At 39.8% G+C, this 18823-nt stretch overlaps 1 protein-coding gene across 2 annotated transcripts in view; it reads right to left on the bottom strand.

Annotated features, from left to right (window-relative positions):
- LOC105927793 (seizure protein 6 homolog) overlaps nucleotides 1-1907 on the bottom strand; it is a 141812-nt gene extending 139905 nt beyond the window's left edge. Inside the window, exon 1 of one of the 2 annotated variants that reach the window (XM_012864730.3) lies at nucleotides 921-1907. In XM_012864730.3, coding sequence (XP_012720184.2) covers nucleotides 921-1005 — 85 coding nt within the window. In that variant the 5' untranslated portion in view covers nucleotides 1006-1907. The remainder of the gene's footprint in view (nucleotides 1-920) is intronic. The other variant, XM_021317594.2, reaches the window with a different exon arrangement.
- Nucleotides 1908-18823: the final 16916 nt, after the last annotated feature.

Below are 18823 nucleotides of genomic sequence, written 5' to 3'. Positions count from 1 at the left end.
ATATGTATATTTCTCCACAAGCACTTCCAGTGCAAAGCTAGAATGTGTATCTCTTTTACTTTTGCGGTCAGTTTGTGTTGACGCTTCATAATATATCCTTTAAATCATGTGAAAGGTTGATTGCTAAACTCGGGTGATAGTTGGAGACACAGATGGTCAAAAAAACATAGCTATACTAATGAAGAGGGGAAGCGGACTCGCACCATTGGGAAATAATTAGGACAAAACTACTGTGCACGAATCTGTTGCCGCCTCCCACTCAACTGTGTCAAACAGCTTGGTCAATAATCTTCCGCAATTCCAGAGGATTAGAGTCTTATTAAGGAGCACCGTCTGTCACATGGACCCTCAGTGGCAAAACAAGTCACTTCCTAACTGTTCACGCTTGGCTTCAAAGAGAGAAATAAACCTGCAAAAGGCACAGCGAGGTAAATGATCACATTAGGTGGAATATGTTCCATAACCGTGTTTGCTTTGTGAGTGTCTTATTAAGTTCTCCTCTCCCCCTGGGGTTGTTTTCATACTTGTGATTAACAGTCTTAGCTGTTATATAACCGAGTGTTGAACTCATTCTACCCTCTGGCAGAATGTAAGAGATCTATAACTTTGAACTGGGCGCAATCCGGGTGCACGCACTGCAACTGATTTAACAGTTAAAATAATGCAAGCAGTGATTTAGATAGGACAGATTTTCTGTTGGGTTTTTTTATCTTTTTTTTAAATTGTCACTTTTTAAGGACAATAAATGTCAATCTCGTTACACATTTGACATTCACACTTGTAGATCTGAACATTAAAAACACGGTACCCCTGTCCAAGCGCTGAGCTTTGTCATCGCCTTTTTTTCTCTCTCTCTTTTTGTAGTTCAACAGAGGGGAAACAACCACCACAAAAGTGCGTGCAGCAAGCCAAGTTCTTACCTTCTCCGTGGATTTGAGCGATTACAGCAGCAAGAGCCAAAACCGCAAATAGGGTCTTAAACTGGCACCAACGTCTCATGCACATGTCTGCGAAAGTCGAGGTTTGCTCTTCCCGATGTGAAACAGAACGCCCGTGTGTTACAAAGAACAACAGTGATACTTCCAGTGGCCGGGAAAAGAAAGAGACAAAAAATATAGAGGTATATAAGCAAGAAAAGGATTCAGAAATCGTTCTGCTTCCCGGAACAACTCGCTGGGTGAAGAGGGTCGGGAATAATCGAGTGGATCGCGGAGGTCCCGTTTTAATTTGGACGCGCGGTAAGCGGATTCCTGACTGCGAGAGCTGTCGGCGCCGAGAGAGATAGAGAGAGAGGCAGAGCCAGCGCGAGAGGCAGTTCAGCACCACGGACAGCTCCTAGCGTCTGCGGAAGGAACCGCCTCCAACAACTTAGTCGGAGGAGTTTTTTAAAAAAAAGCATTCCGCCCTGTGTTTCTATTCGTTCTTGTTTAAGGAAATCAAGCAAAAATGATTCTTTCTTTTCTGCTTTCAATGACATTGTCAAAATCAAGTATAATAAAAGCAGTGAAATGTTAATACCCTTTTAGCTCTACCCACAGTTTTTCTGTGGGATCAAGATCAGGGTTTTATGGTGGTTAATCCAAATATAGCCTTGGTTGTCTTCAGGTTACTTTGAATTTTTGATTAGGGCTGCCTTTTTGTTGCTTTTGAGTAATGGCTTCTTCCTTTCAGCTCATGGTGGGACGTTTCACTTTAGATAATGACGCTTTCTTACTAGCTTCAGACAGCATATTCATACATTCTTTTGCTTTTCTCCAGGGTCTTATATGCACATTTTGTCAGCAAAACATAATCATCACAGAACACATCTCCTTCCTGAGTATGATGTCTGGACTTCTCCATGCTGTTTATAATTGCGTATAAATATTTAAACAAAGGAACGTGGCCCCTTCAGGCATCTTTAAACTGTACCCAAAAATAAACCAGACTTGTGGAGGTCTGTGTGTCACTCCCTGATACTTTCCCTGATTTCTTTGGATTTTTACATTATGTCACACAATTAAGAAAGGTGTTTGTGGTGTTGCCTGAAACTCAAATGTTGAGTAATAAGATGGGATATTACAAAGCCACAAAGTAGAATAAAGGTTAAGGCTTATCATTGCAGGGTGGTCATGGAAAGCTGGTGCGGTTCTCCAGCAGTCATTGGGTAAGAGGCGGGATAAACCCTGGAAAGATCACCGGTCCATCATAGGGCAACATAGAGACACACAGGACAAACAGCTATTCACACACACTCATACCTAAGGACAATTTGGAGAGAGATCAATTCAATTAACAGTCATGTTTTTGAACTGTGGGAGTACCCGGGGAGAACATGCAAACTACACGCAGAAAGAATTTGAACCTTTTTGCTGCAAGGCAAGGAAACAGTGATATAACAGTACACATTTATGTATGTACGTGCGTACGTACGTATGTATGTACGTATGCATGTATGTATGTATGACTACTGTTTCATATTCAAATCTTACTATTATTTCTTGTTTGTTTGCCTTCATTGAATTTTCAAGTTATTATCCTAACAATTCTGGTGAGCAAAACTGCTGAATCACCTGCTACTAAACTATTGACAGATAGACAGGCAGACACACCAATAATAGGCTGAATGGGGTTAATTGGTGTCAAAATCTAGCTAAAACATGCAAAGCTGAACCCGCTCAACTCAAATGCAACTTGAATTCATCAAACTCAGTGTCAAAATTAGTCAAAAGTCGCATGTCAGCTATTGTGTTTGCTCATGCCAGCTGATCAGCTTAATTCTTGTGCCTGGTGTGATGACATCAACTCAAATACACACAAAGCAGGATTAGCCGTTTGTTGTTTTTTGTTTGCTTTTTTCAAATGCGCTATTCAGGAACCCATTTGGTTTAATCCCTCAGCTGAAAAAAAGATTGCATTACCCAGTTGTGTGTTTTATTGTCAGTGTACATATATCCTTTCATTCTGCAAAAGTTTAAATTTGCATTGTGCGTAGGAACATGCTGTTATCGTTGTTAGCCTGCAATAAGACTAGCAAGCCTTTCACCGAGCTGTTAGAGACAGTCATTGCTTTCAGAAGCAACAGGAGGGCTTGAACATGTTCAATAAAATAAAAAAAGGGTTAAACAGCAGAGTTCTGTTAAGAAATCCGATATTGATCCTGTCTGAGTCCAGTCATAGCCTTGTATGCTGCCCACAGTCATCCGCACCAGAATTAAATTGAATTTCTTTTTTTTCATTTCTAACCCTAAATTTATCACATACCATTATGACTATTTTTTTACCCCTGCCCTATACAGGAGTCAGGAAAGCAGCTGGGTCGATTTTTTTCTATAGTTCAATTCTCTGTAAAGCTTAGACCCCGCTGTGCGTGATAAGCCCCATGGTGAGACATTCCTCAGGTGCTGGAAATAACCATGCCGTGCTCTGAGTCTGTTAGGTCACTTTTCTGCCCCCCTTTCACGTTTGGTTTATGTCTCAGGGCTGTAACAGTTTGCCACTGAGATATATCTGTCCACTCCTTTCTAATGAATAAAGTGCTGCTGTTAAATTGGTGGCTCTGAGCAAGCCTGTAAAATACAGCAGGCCTACCAGCAGCCAGAGTCTGAGCATCATGTAGAGAACAACAACAAGAGGACATATAAAACACCGGGCTGACAATCACAAACTTCCATGTATTGTGTAGGGACCAACACAATTCAGAACTGAAAAAAAAATAAAAAGGTGATTTTTTGTTTTTGTTTATGCGTGTTTTTTAGGAATAAAAATCAAAACATTTGTCGTGTATTTGTATTTAGCCGTTTGGTCTATATTTTGTTGAAATACCTTTTGCTGCAATTATAAAGTAGTTGCAAGTCCTTTGGGATATGTCTTTACCTACTTTCACTACCAGCACATCTGCAGGCTGAAGGTTTTGCCCATTTTTTTCTGCAAAATGTATCAAGCCCAATCTGTTGGGATGGAAAACATCAGTAAATTTGTTTTCTTTCACTAATTAACAGTTTAATTTTGCTCTTTTTTTGTCTGGGCCATTCTAACACATGATGTTGCTTTGATCTAAATCATTCAATGGTCTGGTTATATGTTTAGAGTCATTTTTCTGCAGGACGTGATCCTCTTCTTAAGACCCAAATCCCTTGCAGCAGCTGTCAGGTTTCCTTCCAGGTCTTTATTTATCCATCCATCTTTGTTACATAAATTCTGACTTGTTTTAATGTCTCTGCTGAAAAAAAAGCATCCCCACACCATGGTGCTGTCACTGCTATGTTTCATGATAAGGATGGTGATTGCAAGGTCAGACACAGTGTATGTTTTGTGCAATACATACATTTGCTGTACCTCCTGTTTGTGGAATGTGCAACTATTAATTGCCCTGCGTCATCTGATTGGAGCACCTTCCTTCGTTTGTTTGCTGTGTCCCCTACATGTCCTGTGGCAAGGTGCGAATGTGACTTTTTGTATCTTTTGTTCTGGCAGTGCTGTCCTTCTTGCCACAAATTCATAAAAGCAAGTTTTGTGAAGGATATTAATGGTAGCTGTCCTGTTACAAATGGTTTCCTACCTCAGCTGGTAATCTCGGCTGCTCCTATACAGTTACCACAGGCCTCAATTTCTTTCTTCAATTAATGTTCTCCATACCGGGCCTTTCAGTTTTGGTGACTGTCCATAACTTGGTATGTTTTCAGTTGTAGGATACTTTTTTTCCATTTCTGGATGATGGATGAGAGCCATTCAAAACATATCATATTGTTTAACAACCTTATCATGCTTTCAACTCCTCCAAAATGTTATTAAATCTCTGAGCTGAATTTATACTGAGAACAGACTGCTGTTGGACTCTATTTACTAACCGGGTGATGTCTAAATGCAATTGGCCATGCTGGATTTTATTTAGAAAAGTCAGAAAGAAGAGGGTGAAATAAATATACAGGCTGCAGTTTTCAGTTTCACATTGTTCAAACGCATTTGGATAAAAAATTTTCCCCTTCCCAGTTAAGATCCCTTCTGTGTTGGTCTATTACATAAAATCCCACTAAAATAAACTGAAACATGTGATTGTAATGTGATAAAATACAAAATATTTTTTTTCCAAAAGGTTTTAATTATTTTACAAGGCACCATATTAAAATGTGCTGTAGCAATGGCCATGAGGGGGTTCTGCCCCACACAAAATAAGTTAACGCCACTCCTTACCCGCCTGAAACATTACTATTCTGAGCATGTGTTATCCTGATGCCAGTTGTATAATACATTTGTAGAAATATTCTTTTCTGGATTGTTTGGCAAGTAAAGAACCTGTACATGGCACTTTTTAGGGATAGCCTCATAAGGACAAGGGTTATAAGCAAAACTCAACAAATAATGCAGCAGTGTGATGAGGAAAAGATGTATTTCTCTCCTTTTGGAACATTAAATAATCTAAAGCTGTTCAAGTAAAGTCTGAACTGAGACTCAAATCCTTAAACACCCTTTTTGAGATGAGCCTATTGGTCTGTGTGGGCAGAATTATGTCAGGCTGCTCCAAGGAAAGAACTCCTACAAGCACCAGGGGTCAGTCCCTATTACACGCTTTGGGTCCACCTCTGACCTGCAAGTTAAGTCTAAGCATGTTGAAAGCTAAATGTAGCATGCTTCGCTAGTCTTCCGATGTTAAGACAAGTATTTTGTTCACTAGTGGTCTTAGTGAAATCTTAACCCTCTCTTCTATGAATATTACATATAAGTGTATACCACGTTTGTCATTGGACCACCTTTCCTAATGTGGGTCACATTCTGCTGTTATACTAGAACAATGCGTTTATTCTAACCATTAAAATAATACATGCCCGCATACTTTTCACCTTGTCAGAAACGTCTGCTCAAGTCCTGCGTTAACAACACAATTTCAATGCTGCCTCTGCAGAGAGAAAGACGAGGCAAACAATATAATGTATGAGTTCCCAGGACTGTTTCTTTGTTGCTTTCTTTCACTCAAAGAAAGCAAGGTTAGAGTCAGCTGGCATGCATCCATGGGCAGTTTTGCAAGACCTTCAAAAACTGTGTGAAAATGAAATGCGTTTTGTGGGGGGGGGGGGGGGGGGGGGCAAGAATTGTGATCGAGGCAGGACTGGGGAATAAAAGCAGTGGAGGAGAGTAAGAGAGCCTGGTCGCGTTGGAGAGAGTAAAATATGCATCTGCAAGCAGGTGCTATTTCAAAAACAAGACCACTAATTCTAAATATAAAATGTGTCCATTGGAAGCAATAAAAACGTACACCTGTTTTACTCTACCATAAGCTACACAGGATGGGTTATCATCTGTCAGCTCTTTTTTTCTGTCACACCTCTGGGAATCGGCAGCCTGGAAAAAACACAAATCTTATTCCAGAAATATTATGAGTGTCATTTCCATTACATGTAGGCTTTTTTTCCCACTGTTTCTCCCTTTTTTCTCTCTCTATGCCTTCTTTTTTTTTTTTTCTTCTGTGCGTTGACATTTCTCTCAGGTTCTATTTGACTTTGTCTCACTTTGCCTCTCCTCTGTTGCTGCTGCTCTCCCTTTTTTTTTCTAAATTTATCTCCTCACCCCCTTCCTGCATCCCCAAGCATGGACATCACTTCTTGCATCACTCCCATAACTCCCCATTGCCTGACTAAGAAAAAGGCTTTAATAGTGCAACCTTCTTCTCGGTGAAGCTCGATGGAGCCATAAAGCAGCCCTGAGGTCTAGTTGGCAGCCAGATGGTTGCAGCCGAGCTTTCATTCTGCTAATGGGTAGGGGGGGGTAGAGCAGTTAATGAAAATCAGACCCTTGAAATGAAATGACCAATGTCCCAAGGTAATGAGGCACACATTGGCAGCGAGCTTTTACAAGCATTAAGGTAATCTTAGATGGCAGGATTATGTAAAAAACATCTTATGATGGTTGTTCATTAGATTGCTCAGGACGTTCTGATTATTATACAGCATGCTCGGCTAACAAACACTCCCATTGACTCGGGGCACTGTCTGCAATGTTTAGATTGACTGGCTTTGCTAATAAGTGCTTCACCCAAGCAAGGCTGTGCGCCAAATGCTATCAATGAGCGTCTGCCCACGCAGCATTACAGCCTCCAAATTACAGCTCATGTCACAGGCGGCAACAATATCACAGTAACATTACACACAATAGCATGCAGGGCTAATCATCCTGCATTACATTCACAGATCTGAACCGTGACCCCTTTCAGCCAACAATCACAATTAGAGTCAAATCTGTTCAGCGTTCGCCACCATTTAGTGCTATTTCTCCTGCATTAGTCTGCTTGGTCAGCCACCAAGATTGGGAGAGATTTGGTCTGAAACTGAAGGGGAAAAATATCAGGCTTTGCAGAGGAGGAAATAATATATACCTGATTCAGCACAGTTAGCAGCAGCACATTTCTTTATCTGATGCAATTCAGGCCCCATATGATTATTCTTCCTCGCCTGTTCTGAGGGTCTGTGTTTTTTTTTTTCTCTTTTGGATGGATAATTTATTCTGTATGTAATTGAATTTTTTTTTAAATAAAATTACTATTATTACTACTAAAAACAACAACACTGGTGTAAATCTGTTCACGCAGAAAGGAAAAGGCGTGTGCTTTTCATCTTCGTTCATTTCTACATTTCACAAAGTTGGTTTTGTACCTTTTTAAGAATTGTTGCAGAGAATATTACGGATAATTTCTGAGTTGTTTTTCAGAGCAAAACATCTTTTGAAGCGCTAAATTGGTCACGTTTTTTTTTTTCTTTCAATGTTTTGAACCTCAAAGAAAATTATATGAACAACAGGCAATTTTCTTCCACACTTTCAATCAGTAGAATCTAATCATAAAAGAGGATGTTTTAAAGTTTGAATCAGTGTTACTTTTGCTTTCCTGTGTTTGTGTTAGGTCCATAATAACAGGCAGATTCATGATGCATAAGAATGCAGAATAGGTGAGACGCTTTACTTGGCAAAGAAGAAAAGATGAAAATCCTACACCACCTTTGTATTCCTTATCTTTGACAGATTCCTTTTATGAACTCAGAAATTAAACTTGCCTAATTTTACTGGTAAGACGGAAGCAATTATTAAAGCATTGTATGAAGAAAGTCAAATCCTTTTTTAATATGACTTGTTTGAATTTTGCTAAATCAATGTGATTTGACCAAATGTGTTAATTTCCAGGTTCCACCCTGAAGGAGCACCATTACTAGCACCATTACTGACAGAACATGTTTATTTTATTTCAGTTTTCATCTTTTGACTAAGACGTTTGGTAAAGCTTATTACATTTTATGCAGCTAAATTTCCTGTGACTTTACTAAACACAAATATGAAATAATAAAAGAGTGACTGTTTAGGTCCATGAACACCTAAAGAAAAATATTTTCATCACACCGAGAGGAAATATTTATCCCAGAAAGAAATGCCGTTAGTCATAGAAAACTTGTCCCACCTTTACACATGACTAAAATTAGATTTGATTGGATTTTATCTCCCTACAACCTTTTAGTCTTGCTTTATTTATTGGTGAAAATGTCAGTCATGTTTGCCACAGTTATCGTTATTCTAAATTAATTTTTTATCTAGTTTCAGTCTAGTATTTGCACATTAAAAAGAAGCTGTTGACAAAATATTTTTTTGGCACAGTATCGGTTAATGAAATTAACAGTGGCAAAAATGTGGTGTGGAGTCTGGAACATACTGCAGCCTCCAAGATTGTTGACACCCGAGGTAACGAAGTTCACAACAGAAAACAAAAAATAAGTTTACTGTTGTTGTAAAAGGCCTAAATTGGCTTAGAGAAAGGAACAGTTGTGTCATGTCACAATTACATACAGGGAAACAGGAAATTCTAGTTAAAAATGTTAAGTTCCCAAAGACTTCAATCAACTTACAGGAAGAAAGGAAACATTACAAAAATATTTATTTTACTGTAATTTTTGTGGGTGCCAATAATAGTAAGCACTGGTGATTTTCTGGGGAAAAAAATAAAACAGCGTAACATCAGGTGTTGTCATTAAATAGATGTACACAAGTATCTATAATAATATAAATTGTTAGCCTTGATGTTTTGAAGCAGGACGGACCTGAAATAAAACCCTGGCATAAAGTTTGCATGTTCTTCCGCTGCTTTTGTATGTTTTCTCTGGGTGTCAGCTGCGGCCCACAAAATATGTCTTTTAAGATAATAGGTAACATTGAATTGCCCTTAGGTTTGAGTGTGTTAGCTTTTACCCAAGTGAGCTTTCCAGGATATAACCTGGATGAAAGGTAAGTTTCAACAGCATCCTGGGAGAAAAAAAATTTCTTCATATGAAAGCTGATTTGCATTATTTAGAAAACATGTGAACAATTTCCGACTTTTGAAAGGTTGATGTGCAATGAATGGCCAGTAATAATCACTTATAACCATAGAGGAAAGAAACTCATTTCCTTCCCTGACTACTTAGATGTTTCATATTCCGGATGATGAATATTAATATGTATGTGCAAGCGCTTGCCTGTCTACATCTCATACAGGCTGAATAAATAAATATCAGGAGCCAAAAATGCAAAAAATTTTATATTAATACACATAATTTAAAATGTCTTGTTGAAAATGGAAAGATTTCCAAATAAAATCAAAACCACAGTTAAATCCAGTCATTACCTTAACTAAAAGAAATTGTGATAATTACAGAAACTTGCAATAATTAGAAGAAATATAAAGTGCCAAAATCCTTCAAGGGACATCTGTATTATTCCATATTGCATATATCTAATGTAACTTGTCTGATTGATTTGCGAGTCATTGTGTTTTACTGCACCGATGGGAAGCTGAATAGGAATCTATCAAGTCCTGTGAGAATCTAATGTTTGTGTTTTGTCTCTAATTTATTTTTAGTTTGTTTTGTTTTTGTTGTTTTTGTTTCTTTTACTTTAATCAACCGTTTCCTGGTCGTTTCTCTGTGTTGACCCAATTTCCTCCCGAAATGCGAAGTTTCTTCTTCATCAGCTCATGGCAGGAGCGTAAAAATAGTTCAGTGTAGTTTGTAGCATTGTGCTGTCTTCCTTCATCTCCCCTCCCCCTTGTTGTGCACCTCCTGCTCAGAGAGCCCAGTTAATTGCACATTCCTCATTACCATGTATTGGAAAAGAGATCCCTCTGAGCCTTTCCGCTTTGCAGCAGACAGTTTTTTCCCAGGCTTTCTGTACACATCCATTTTCAGCAGCTCATGGGGGGAAACGGTTAAATCAAGCTCCACCCGACTTCTGACCTTAAATAATGAATCTGTCCAACTTGCTCCAAAACAAAACTACATCCTAAAGTCAAATCCATCTAAGAGAAAAAAAAATGTGCTAATGTTTTTTTGTTTTTTTTCTGATAAGAAACTGCATAGAAGCAGAAGGGACGATTCTCCCGCTCGGTGTGAATCTAAACCGTGGGGATAAGAGGAATGTGACCCCGAAGACGGAGCTGCATCTGTTAACCCCCCTGATTATTGCTTCCATCGGACGACCGGCCTGAAGCGGCGTCTGCCCAGTCATGCGGGGCCGTGCCAATAGATTCAGCAGACTATGGTAATGAGCCTGAAAGGATTCCCAGCTCTCTGTGCTGTCACTTTGATGACACCAGAATTAACACTGCACTAGAAATTCCCCACACCTGCTGCAATAACACTCAAGATAGAGGGGGAAGTAGTCTTTGGTAACACGGTTACAAGAAAATTAATGTAACCCCTCTTGTCAAATGTAATTAGAAGCATAGTGGCACCGATATGGTGCAGTGAATGTTTTGAAAGGGTGAAGCAGGAAATTATTGCTGCAGGGAGAAAACTCGTTTTTGCCCTGATAGCAATGGTCCATTTGCTAACATAGGCATATGTCAGGATCTGGATTTTTGTGCATAGGTGTGATACCATAATGGTTGAATTATTATTCTTTTTTTTTGTATCCTTTGAGCTTTTAAAATTTGTCACATTACAACCAGAAACTTCAATATATCTTCTGGGGTTATCAGCCAACAGAAAGTAGTGCATAACTGTGATGTGGAAGGAATGTGATAAAACGTTGTTTTTTTTAAAAGATAAATGTATATATATATATATATATATATATATATATATATATATATATATATATATATATATATATATATATATATATATAAATAAAAACATACCAAAAAAAGTGAGGCGTGCGTTTTTATTAGCTGTTTTCTGCAAAATGAAGACCAAGAAACGGGGCAAACCATAAGATGTCCCATTTGTGTTGTCCCACGATCCATGTGTGGAACACAGGAAACATGAGATGGGTCGGAAATTCAACTTTTTGCCGCCCAATGCAAAGTGCTGCACATAGCAGAAAATCAACACTGTCCATAACCCTGAACACTCTATCGCCACTGTGAAACATGATGATGCCAGCATCATGCTGTATGGATTCTTTTATTTTGCAGGGATAGAGAAGATGATCAAAGTTGAAGTGAGGATGGATGGATCTAACTACAGAACAGTCCTGGAGGAAAACCTTCAAGAGGCAAGGTGGAGACTCCGCTTCCAGTAGGATCATCACCCTCAGCAAACAGAGGTATAATTGCATGGTTTTGATCAAAGAACTCACATACTCAATGCAGCAAAATGTAAAACTTGACCATAGCCGTAGGCCTTGATTTTTATTGAATTTTGAATTTTTCCTCCTCTTCAGATATTACCATAAAACCTTTCATTTCAATACAAGCAAATATAAACAATACTGGATTGCACATGTGAAATCAATTGTCAAAGAAAATACACAGTAGGCAATATTATGCGTCATTCCGTTTGTAGTCTTCTGAGCTGAATTTCAATGGCAAACTTTTTTCAAAGGTTAACAATAACATTTAGTAATCATTAATATTAATGATTGCCTTCAATGAAAATCCAAGCATTCAAGCTTATGCCTTTGATTATCAATGAAAGGTGCATATAGAAAGCACTCAAAAACATTCATCGAAGCTCAGTTTTCTACGATCTGATCTATGGTGATACCTTCTGGTCCAGGCCAGATTACCTGGCATCTCTTTCTCTACTTGAGGTAGGTATTGTAGCGGTTTGAGGGTCCTGAATGAGGGGCCAGCACAACAGAAGAGCATTCAAGGATTTGTAATCTTAGTGATGCAGGCACAGTCTACCAGCCGGCCAGCTCTAGTAGACAATTAGAACTTTTTCTTGGCTGTGCAAATTCTCAGTTATCCTGGTCATCGCAACAGCAAACAGGCTTAAATCAGAGGCAACCAGACTTTCGTTCAGTTCTTTCTCAAAATGTTTTGACACCTATCCAGGAGAATTTGTCAAGTCTGGTCGCTCGCGCTGAGCAACCTGCAGTTAGAGCGCTGCTGTTTCTAAGTACATGGAGTCCCATCTTCCTAGGTGCATTCTCAGTCAGATGCAAATCAGTGACACGCCACCTGGGTCTTTAGAAGCTCTTGCTTGGCGTGAGTGGAGTACTTGGTCACCTGAATCATGATGAGACTGCTGATGTAATCTCTTTGAAATGTATTGTAAGACCAAGCTGTAAACACTGGGGAGTTGGAAGCACAATCCTCCCCCTCTGTTTAGTGATGGCTTCTCTCTTTTGACCAAGATGGCTTCTTTCACCCCTCTTTAAAGCCATCGGTTCTCTCTGTCCAAAACTTGGACATCATTGTGTCCAAAGTGTGCCTTTTTTTCTTGAGGTGCAAAGTGGACTGCTGATTTTTTCCCTGGGCTGCTGGGCCTCCTGTGCTGTTTCCCCCCATGTAGGAATGTGGTTGGATTGGACCAGATATACAACACTACTCAGCTGGGTGTTCTGTCTTTGGGATGAACCAGTTTTTGTCTGAGAGTGTTATTTTCTCTTGCTTTACGGGCCTAGGTTTGACACCTTTGGATTAAATCAAAGCCTATAAATGTTTTACAATGTCTTAGTCAAAGTCCAGATCTAAATCCAGTTGAGACTCTGTGGCAAGACTTCAAATTATGCTTCACAGATGCTCTCCATTCAGTCGTACTGAGCTTGTGAGGTTTTTGCACAGGAGAGCAAAAAAAAAAAAAAAAACGTCAGTCTCCAGATGTCTGAAGCTAGTGGAGACTTACCCAAAATGACTGACTGTAATTGTAGCAATAATGGGCTAAAAAGTGCACCACACAATCTAGTGTTGTCAGATGAAGTTTGTAAGAAAACATGAAAAGCATAAAAATCCTTATCCGACCCGTTCAATCCCACATTAATACACCGAAGTTTATGGTTGTAAAATGAAAGACATGCCAAATAATAAAAGGGCTGTAAATACACTTGCAAGGCTCTGCATTGGTGAAAAATTGATGCTTCATCCCTTATACACACGCAGACCTTTTGCAGATTTGGTGACTTGTTGCCCCCCGTCCACAACTCCGTCCGCCGATTCTGCCCATTCCCTCTTCTCCTCCTCCCTCTCCTTGACCTTCTCTTTTCATTAGTCAGAGTGTGTCTCATGCCTCTGAGCATGCTGATAGTGCACTGCTCCAAGGCTGCATTTATCATGATGATAAAGCACTCCCAGACAACAGCCAAGTATCTCAAGGCTAGTGGCCGCGGTACCTGACAAGTGACAACGAGTCACACAAACAGTTCCACCTCCGTCCTCCCCTTCTCCCCCTCCCACCAAGACACACACCACAGCTGGAGGGTCACAGGTTGTCGCCTAATGTCACACGGGCCCCTAATGAGAAGTTAAGTGCACACGAAAGGCGGGTGGCTGCACACGACCGCGGATGTGCCTCTGCATCAACACACACGCGTACACACACACACACACACACACACGCGTCCATTGTGCAGTATGTGGGGGTTGGCAGCGACATCCTGCAGACCCTGAGTCACTGAAATGCACGTCTTGCCGCTTTCGCTCCGGCTTTCATCTTTGCCCACTGTTCACCTCACTTTCCTTTCAATTCCAATGGCTTTTTTTTTTTCCACTCTCAGCCAGAAAGGTGCTGTCTGCCTCTAAAAAGCCACAGCCTGCAATCACCGCTCTGCTCTCAGACTCAAACTGACAACTAAGATGACAGGGAAGTTATGTTGTTCTCTTCAAAAAGATATTAGCAATTGCTCTAATGGAGAAAAGGAGGGGGGGGAGGGGTGAATTCCACGCCAACCCAATCTTTCCACCCTCCCCCTTTTGAATCACAATTAAATTTTGTATTTAATGCGTTTGTTCTTCTAAAACGCACGATTGGCAACAATTAAGAAAGTGTATTGTTCATGCAAAGACATTTTAGATGAAAAGGCTTGAAAATCAGTTTTTTACTTTATTAGCGCAGAGTTTGATGTCTGGTTTTTCTCCCTACTGAAACCCGCTCCTCGCTCTAAGCCTATCTCTGCTGCCTCTGCCTCACGCACACATTCATCATTGACGTGACAGGCTGACTGAACCCTGCCAAGATGTAAAGGACATTTTTCTACTCTAAGCTACAAAGCTTATCAACACTATTTTGCCATATGCTGACACGCTTGTTGCGTTTTGTGCTTTTATCAACATCATCTTGGTGTGTGTTTTTTTTTTTCTATCTGTGACACTAAGAACCTATGACTTCACTCCCACGCTGGAATAGTTACACAACGCATTTATTGAAATAATTTCATGGGGAAAGTCACTACTTTTTAATTTTCGCTGAAGAATTTACTCTCATGCTTAAAAATTAAAAATATCAGGTCTGCAGGTGATGTTAATCTATTTTGCGTCACATATACCTTTGTGGCATATATGATTTCATATTCATTTTGTTGCCAGCCATGAGCATGCATCGTACCCTAAAGAAACATCTTCACATGTTATTATCATACCGGTATGTGGTAACTGTAGCATAAGGTACCACGCAGAAATAGGACCCTCTGACAGAATAGAAATGGTTCAGAGATGGCTCCGCTATTCCATATGTCTTGTTGAAGAAGCACATAGTGCATTTTGGAGAAGGGTGTGATGAAGGCTACACGCAGGTAATCGAGAACCTTGAAGTGTTTCTGAAATAACAAATGTCAGAGAGGATGGATGGTCACTCTATTACCATTTTTTCATCTTCTCTAGAGGCTGTCATTTTAACAAATCATTTCAAAACATGCTGCTGTGTGATACTTGGGAGACGTATTAAACTACTTTCAGGTGACGGTGCCGCTCAATAGGGGGCGCTCGGGAGCCGCCCTCATCAAAATTACAGGAAAAAAAGCACAGACACGGCAAACATAAATTACAAAATAAAAAGTAATTATTATGTATGTTCTCTCATAAAATGTTTGACTTTTGATATTTCAGCATTCCAGTGTGTGTGTGTGTGTGTGTGTGTGTGTGTGTGTGTGTGTGTGTGTGTGTGTGTGTGTGTGTGTGCGCGTGTGTGTGTGTGTGTGTGTGTGTGTGTGTGTGTGTGTGCGTGTGTGTGTGTGTGTGTGTGTGTGTGCGCGTGTGTGTGTGTGTGTGTGTGTGTGTGTGTGTGTGTGTGTGTGTGTGTGTGTGTGTGCCTAACTTTATTGTTTCACCAACGAGGGGCACTGGACAAACGAGTATGTATGGTGTATTTGTAAACTTTTAGCTGACTTGCTGGTCTCTATTTGGCTGCGCTAACATTCTCCTCGGGCCGTGGCTCTCTGCGACCCAGGCCAATCAGCACTTCTTGTGTCATTTTTTAAACCAATCAGATTGATTCACGATGCATGTCAATCAAAGTCACATTCCTGCTCTGCTGGAAACTTAGAAGAGCAAGTACAAATGTCACACATGGACAAGTCAGGCAGTCCCATCAAAAAGTTAGGAGAAAATGAAAGTGCACATCGAAAATCAGGTCATTTACTTACTAAATAGTAATTTTATGAGGCTATTGCTGAAGGGACAAAAAAATGGATAAAGGAATTGGACCAACTAGACTTAAAAATGCAGCAGCAGGAAAGTGATCATGGATGGATTAATGCTCCAGTGCAGTTTATTGTGTTGTAAACCCTGACCTCTTGAGCACACTCTAAAGGCTTTTATCACCAGCCTCCGCTGCTCTTTTTTTTTCTTTTCTTTTTTTCAGAACAAAAAATGTCATTTCTGTTTACATTTCCTCTTCTCAAAACCATCATGAGTTTCAGGGTAATGTGTTTACTGCAGGATTAGACTTAATGCCCGCCATTTTTCTCAATGCACTTTAAGGTATACATCCGTGTCACTAGACCATTGCTAAAAATGGTGACAAAGTAAAACGAGGGTTTATACTGCGTTCAGCTCAAAGCTGGGAATGACGTCACACTAAGTGGACATAATGCTAGTTCCAAGCTGGGAAACTGAAAATTGCTGGGTTTTTTTTCTTAAAACTTGTACAAATACAGGTAGATGCCAATGTATTTATCTACATTTGTATGCATTTAAACTCAAAAGGAATATTATTACAAGTACATGTTTTATATCATCATGTGTGTCACTAACTTAATGTAATACAAACCATCAGAAGACTTCCTTAAATTGTCTGCAGCAGCAACTTTAACGACAGTCTATATGGGAGCAGCCATACTGCTCACCAAACTTGGGGTTTCTCGGCACACTCTGACTTTGTAGGTCAGTCTCTTGACTTCGGGGAGGAGGGAGGGGGGGCAATCTTGTTGTATTTCTGACTTGGAAATCATGAAAACTCGACTTCAGAGTACAAAAAGAGCACAGCATTAATTTTAGTGACAAGAAGATTTCCATGCGACACAACTTCAGTGAAAAAGTAAAAAAAAAAAAAAAATCACAGTTTGCACATCATCTCCATGCCCTGCTGTACCTAAAGCCAGAGGAGGCTGCTTTGCACAAAGCCTCAAGAAGAAAGAAAATCTAATAACTAATTATATTTATACAAAAAAAAAAAGCATTCTGATAAATGACTGCGTACTAACACTGTTCATTTTGTTGCAAAGTATATCAACTGAGCTGTGATCTTTTTGTACAGCTGTAATCTTTCCTCCAAATGTGTGGCCTGTACCATAATGTGCATTAAATTGTTGCTGACATCTTTTAAGGTCATGGACAGATTTTAAACCTGGAACTACGACGAAATGTGCTTTTCTGGCTAGGTATAAAACTAAAATGTCTCGCATTGAAATCCACAGAGTGAAGCCTTTACTTAACTCCACTTGTCAACTTGTGTAAGCAATTTATTCCAAACAAAAAAAAATGTTGAATGTTTACATCGTAACCTGCGGAGACGTCGATCGTTGAAGTCGCTAAAATCGAATGCCGGTGAGCACAATGTAAGCTGTGAAAATATTATCCTTCTCGAGCTTCCGTGTCGTTCTTCATAATCGGCTGCATTCTGCTCCAACCCTACCCATTCCACTTTCAATCTTAAGAACGGATTGATTTCTTTTGTATGACTAAGAATTTTTTTACTAAACATCATCTTAGATTTGCCAAAGTAGTACTACGCAGGATAATTGCATGATTGCATTAAATTGTTTTCCGATGTCTTCAATCTGTTTTCCTCGCCTCAAAAATATGCGTCTCTTGATTTTAGGACCAGGTGCGTGATTTGTTGCCGTTTGCCTTTCGGTTCTTTTGAAAGGGCAGCAAATCTCTATTATTGTGATGAAATGGCCTGAGTAAAAGTGAAATTGTAAATTCGGACCACTACTTACACCTTTACTTTTCAACCATCCACAGACACCTCACTGAGTTCCTTTTTTTTTTTAAATATTTATCCAACTTCCTGTCTTCTATACAGCCTCCTCTGCATCCCTTCATACCCTCAGATACCCTGATCTCCAGTGCTGCTTTTAAATAGCTTTTTTTCCTCGTAAGGATCTTTCTGTATTTGTGATCATATCTCAGTGTAGATGCTTAACTCACACCTCTGTCGGCCCGGAATCCAAAACTGCAAAGCCTCTCAACGACGGTTCCACAGCAATATCTCAGGGTCGGTGACCAGTGCTTCTTCTTTTTTTTTTTTTTTTTATATATATATTCTGCAGATTTTACAGTTTGAACCTGGTGAAAAATGTAATGCGTGACATCTCAGCAGAAAATATCTCATTCGGCGCGGTGGAGCTGTGTGCTTTGTATTGCCAGCTGCGTTCTTTTGTTTTATGCTTCGCTATTTCCTTTAATGTTCCCACACTGTGTGAGTACTTGGATTCTTAATGGCCTCCTTGTGTTACGCTCAGTGGAACAGTCAACAGAGGCATGATCTGGGTCCTTTTTGTATGTATTTGTGCTTTTTTTTTTTTTCTTCTTTCCTTTCCTCTCCTTTTTTCTCATTCAGAACATAAAATACAGCTCAGTCGGCTCCCGTGACACTCTGGAGTTCTTTTCGTATGCTACGCTCATGACAGAAACATGGTAGCTGAAAAAGCAAGGCACCGCTGAATAAACATGATTAAAGAAAGCATTTCTGCTGCAGGAACATTTTACGGTACCGGATATAAAGACGAACGACTGCTTGTCAAATCCCAAAGAAAGTTTCCCAGTCGGTCTTAAAAACAACCCAATTAGGGGAAGATGGCTGACGTGAGTGTCACATGTCGAGAGAATGTGCTTCAAATATGAAATCTGGTATCACCCTGTATCACCTACAGTCTACGCTCATTAGTTGTAGTTAACTCCTGGTGGCTGATTTGTATTTATATCGTTCTGGTTTCTTCAGCTGACGTGTGACTTTTCACAGATTATGTGGGCGATTCATATTTTCTTTACAAATCATGTCAGTTTAGTGCATTATTTACCACTGACAGGGTGGTCAAGGTTTGAATAAATTTGTACTTTTCCTTTAACTCCTCCTTAACAGTCAGCATCAACCTTTGAGCAAACACCTCACAACCCCTGCAGCAAACAGTAGAAAGTGTGGCTGGTGAAAGAATCCCTGAAGAGCCACCT

The sequence above is a fragment of the Fundulus heteroclitus genome, chromosome 11 (assembly GCF_011125445.2).
Source record: "Fundulus heteroclitus isolate FHET01 chromosome 11, MU-UCD_Fhet_4.1, whole genome shotgun sequence".
Classification (NCBI taxonomy): Eukaryota; Metazoa; Chordata; class Actinopteri; order Cyprinodontiformes; family Fundulidae; genus Fundulus; species Fundulus heteroclitus.
The sequence above is the reverse complement of the archived record's forward strand: the minus strand, read 5'-3'. Positions and strand labels throughout refer to the sequence as shown.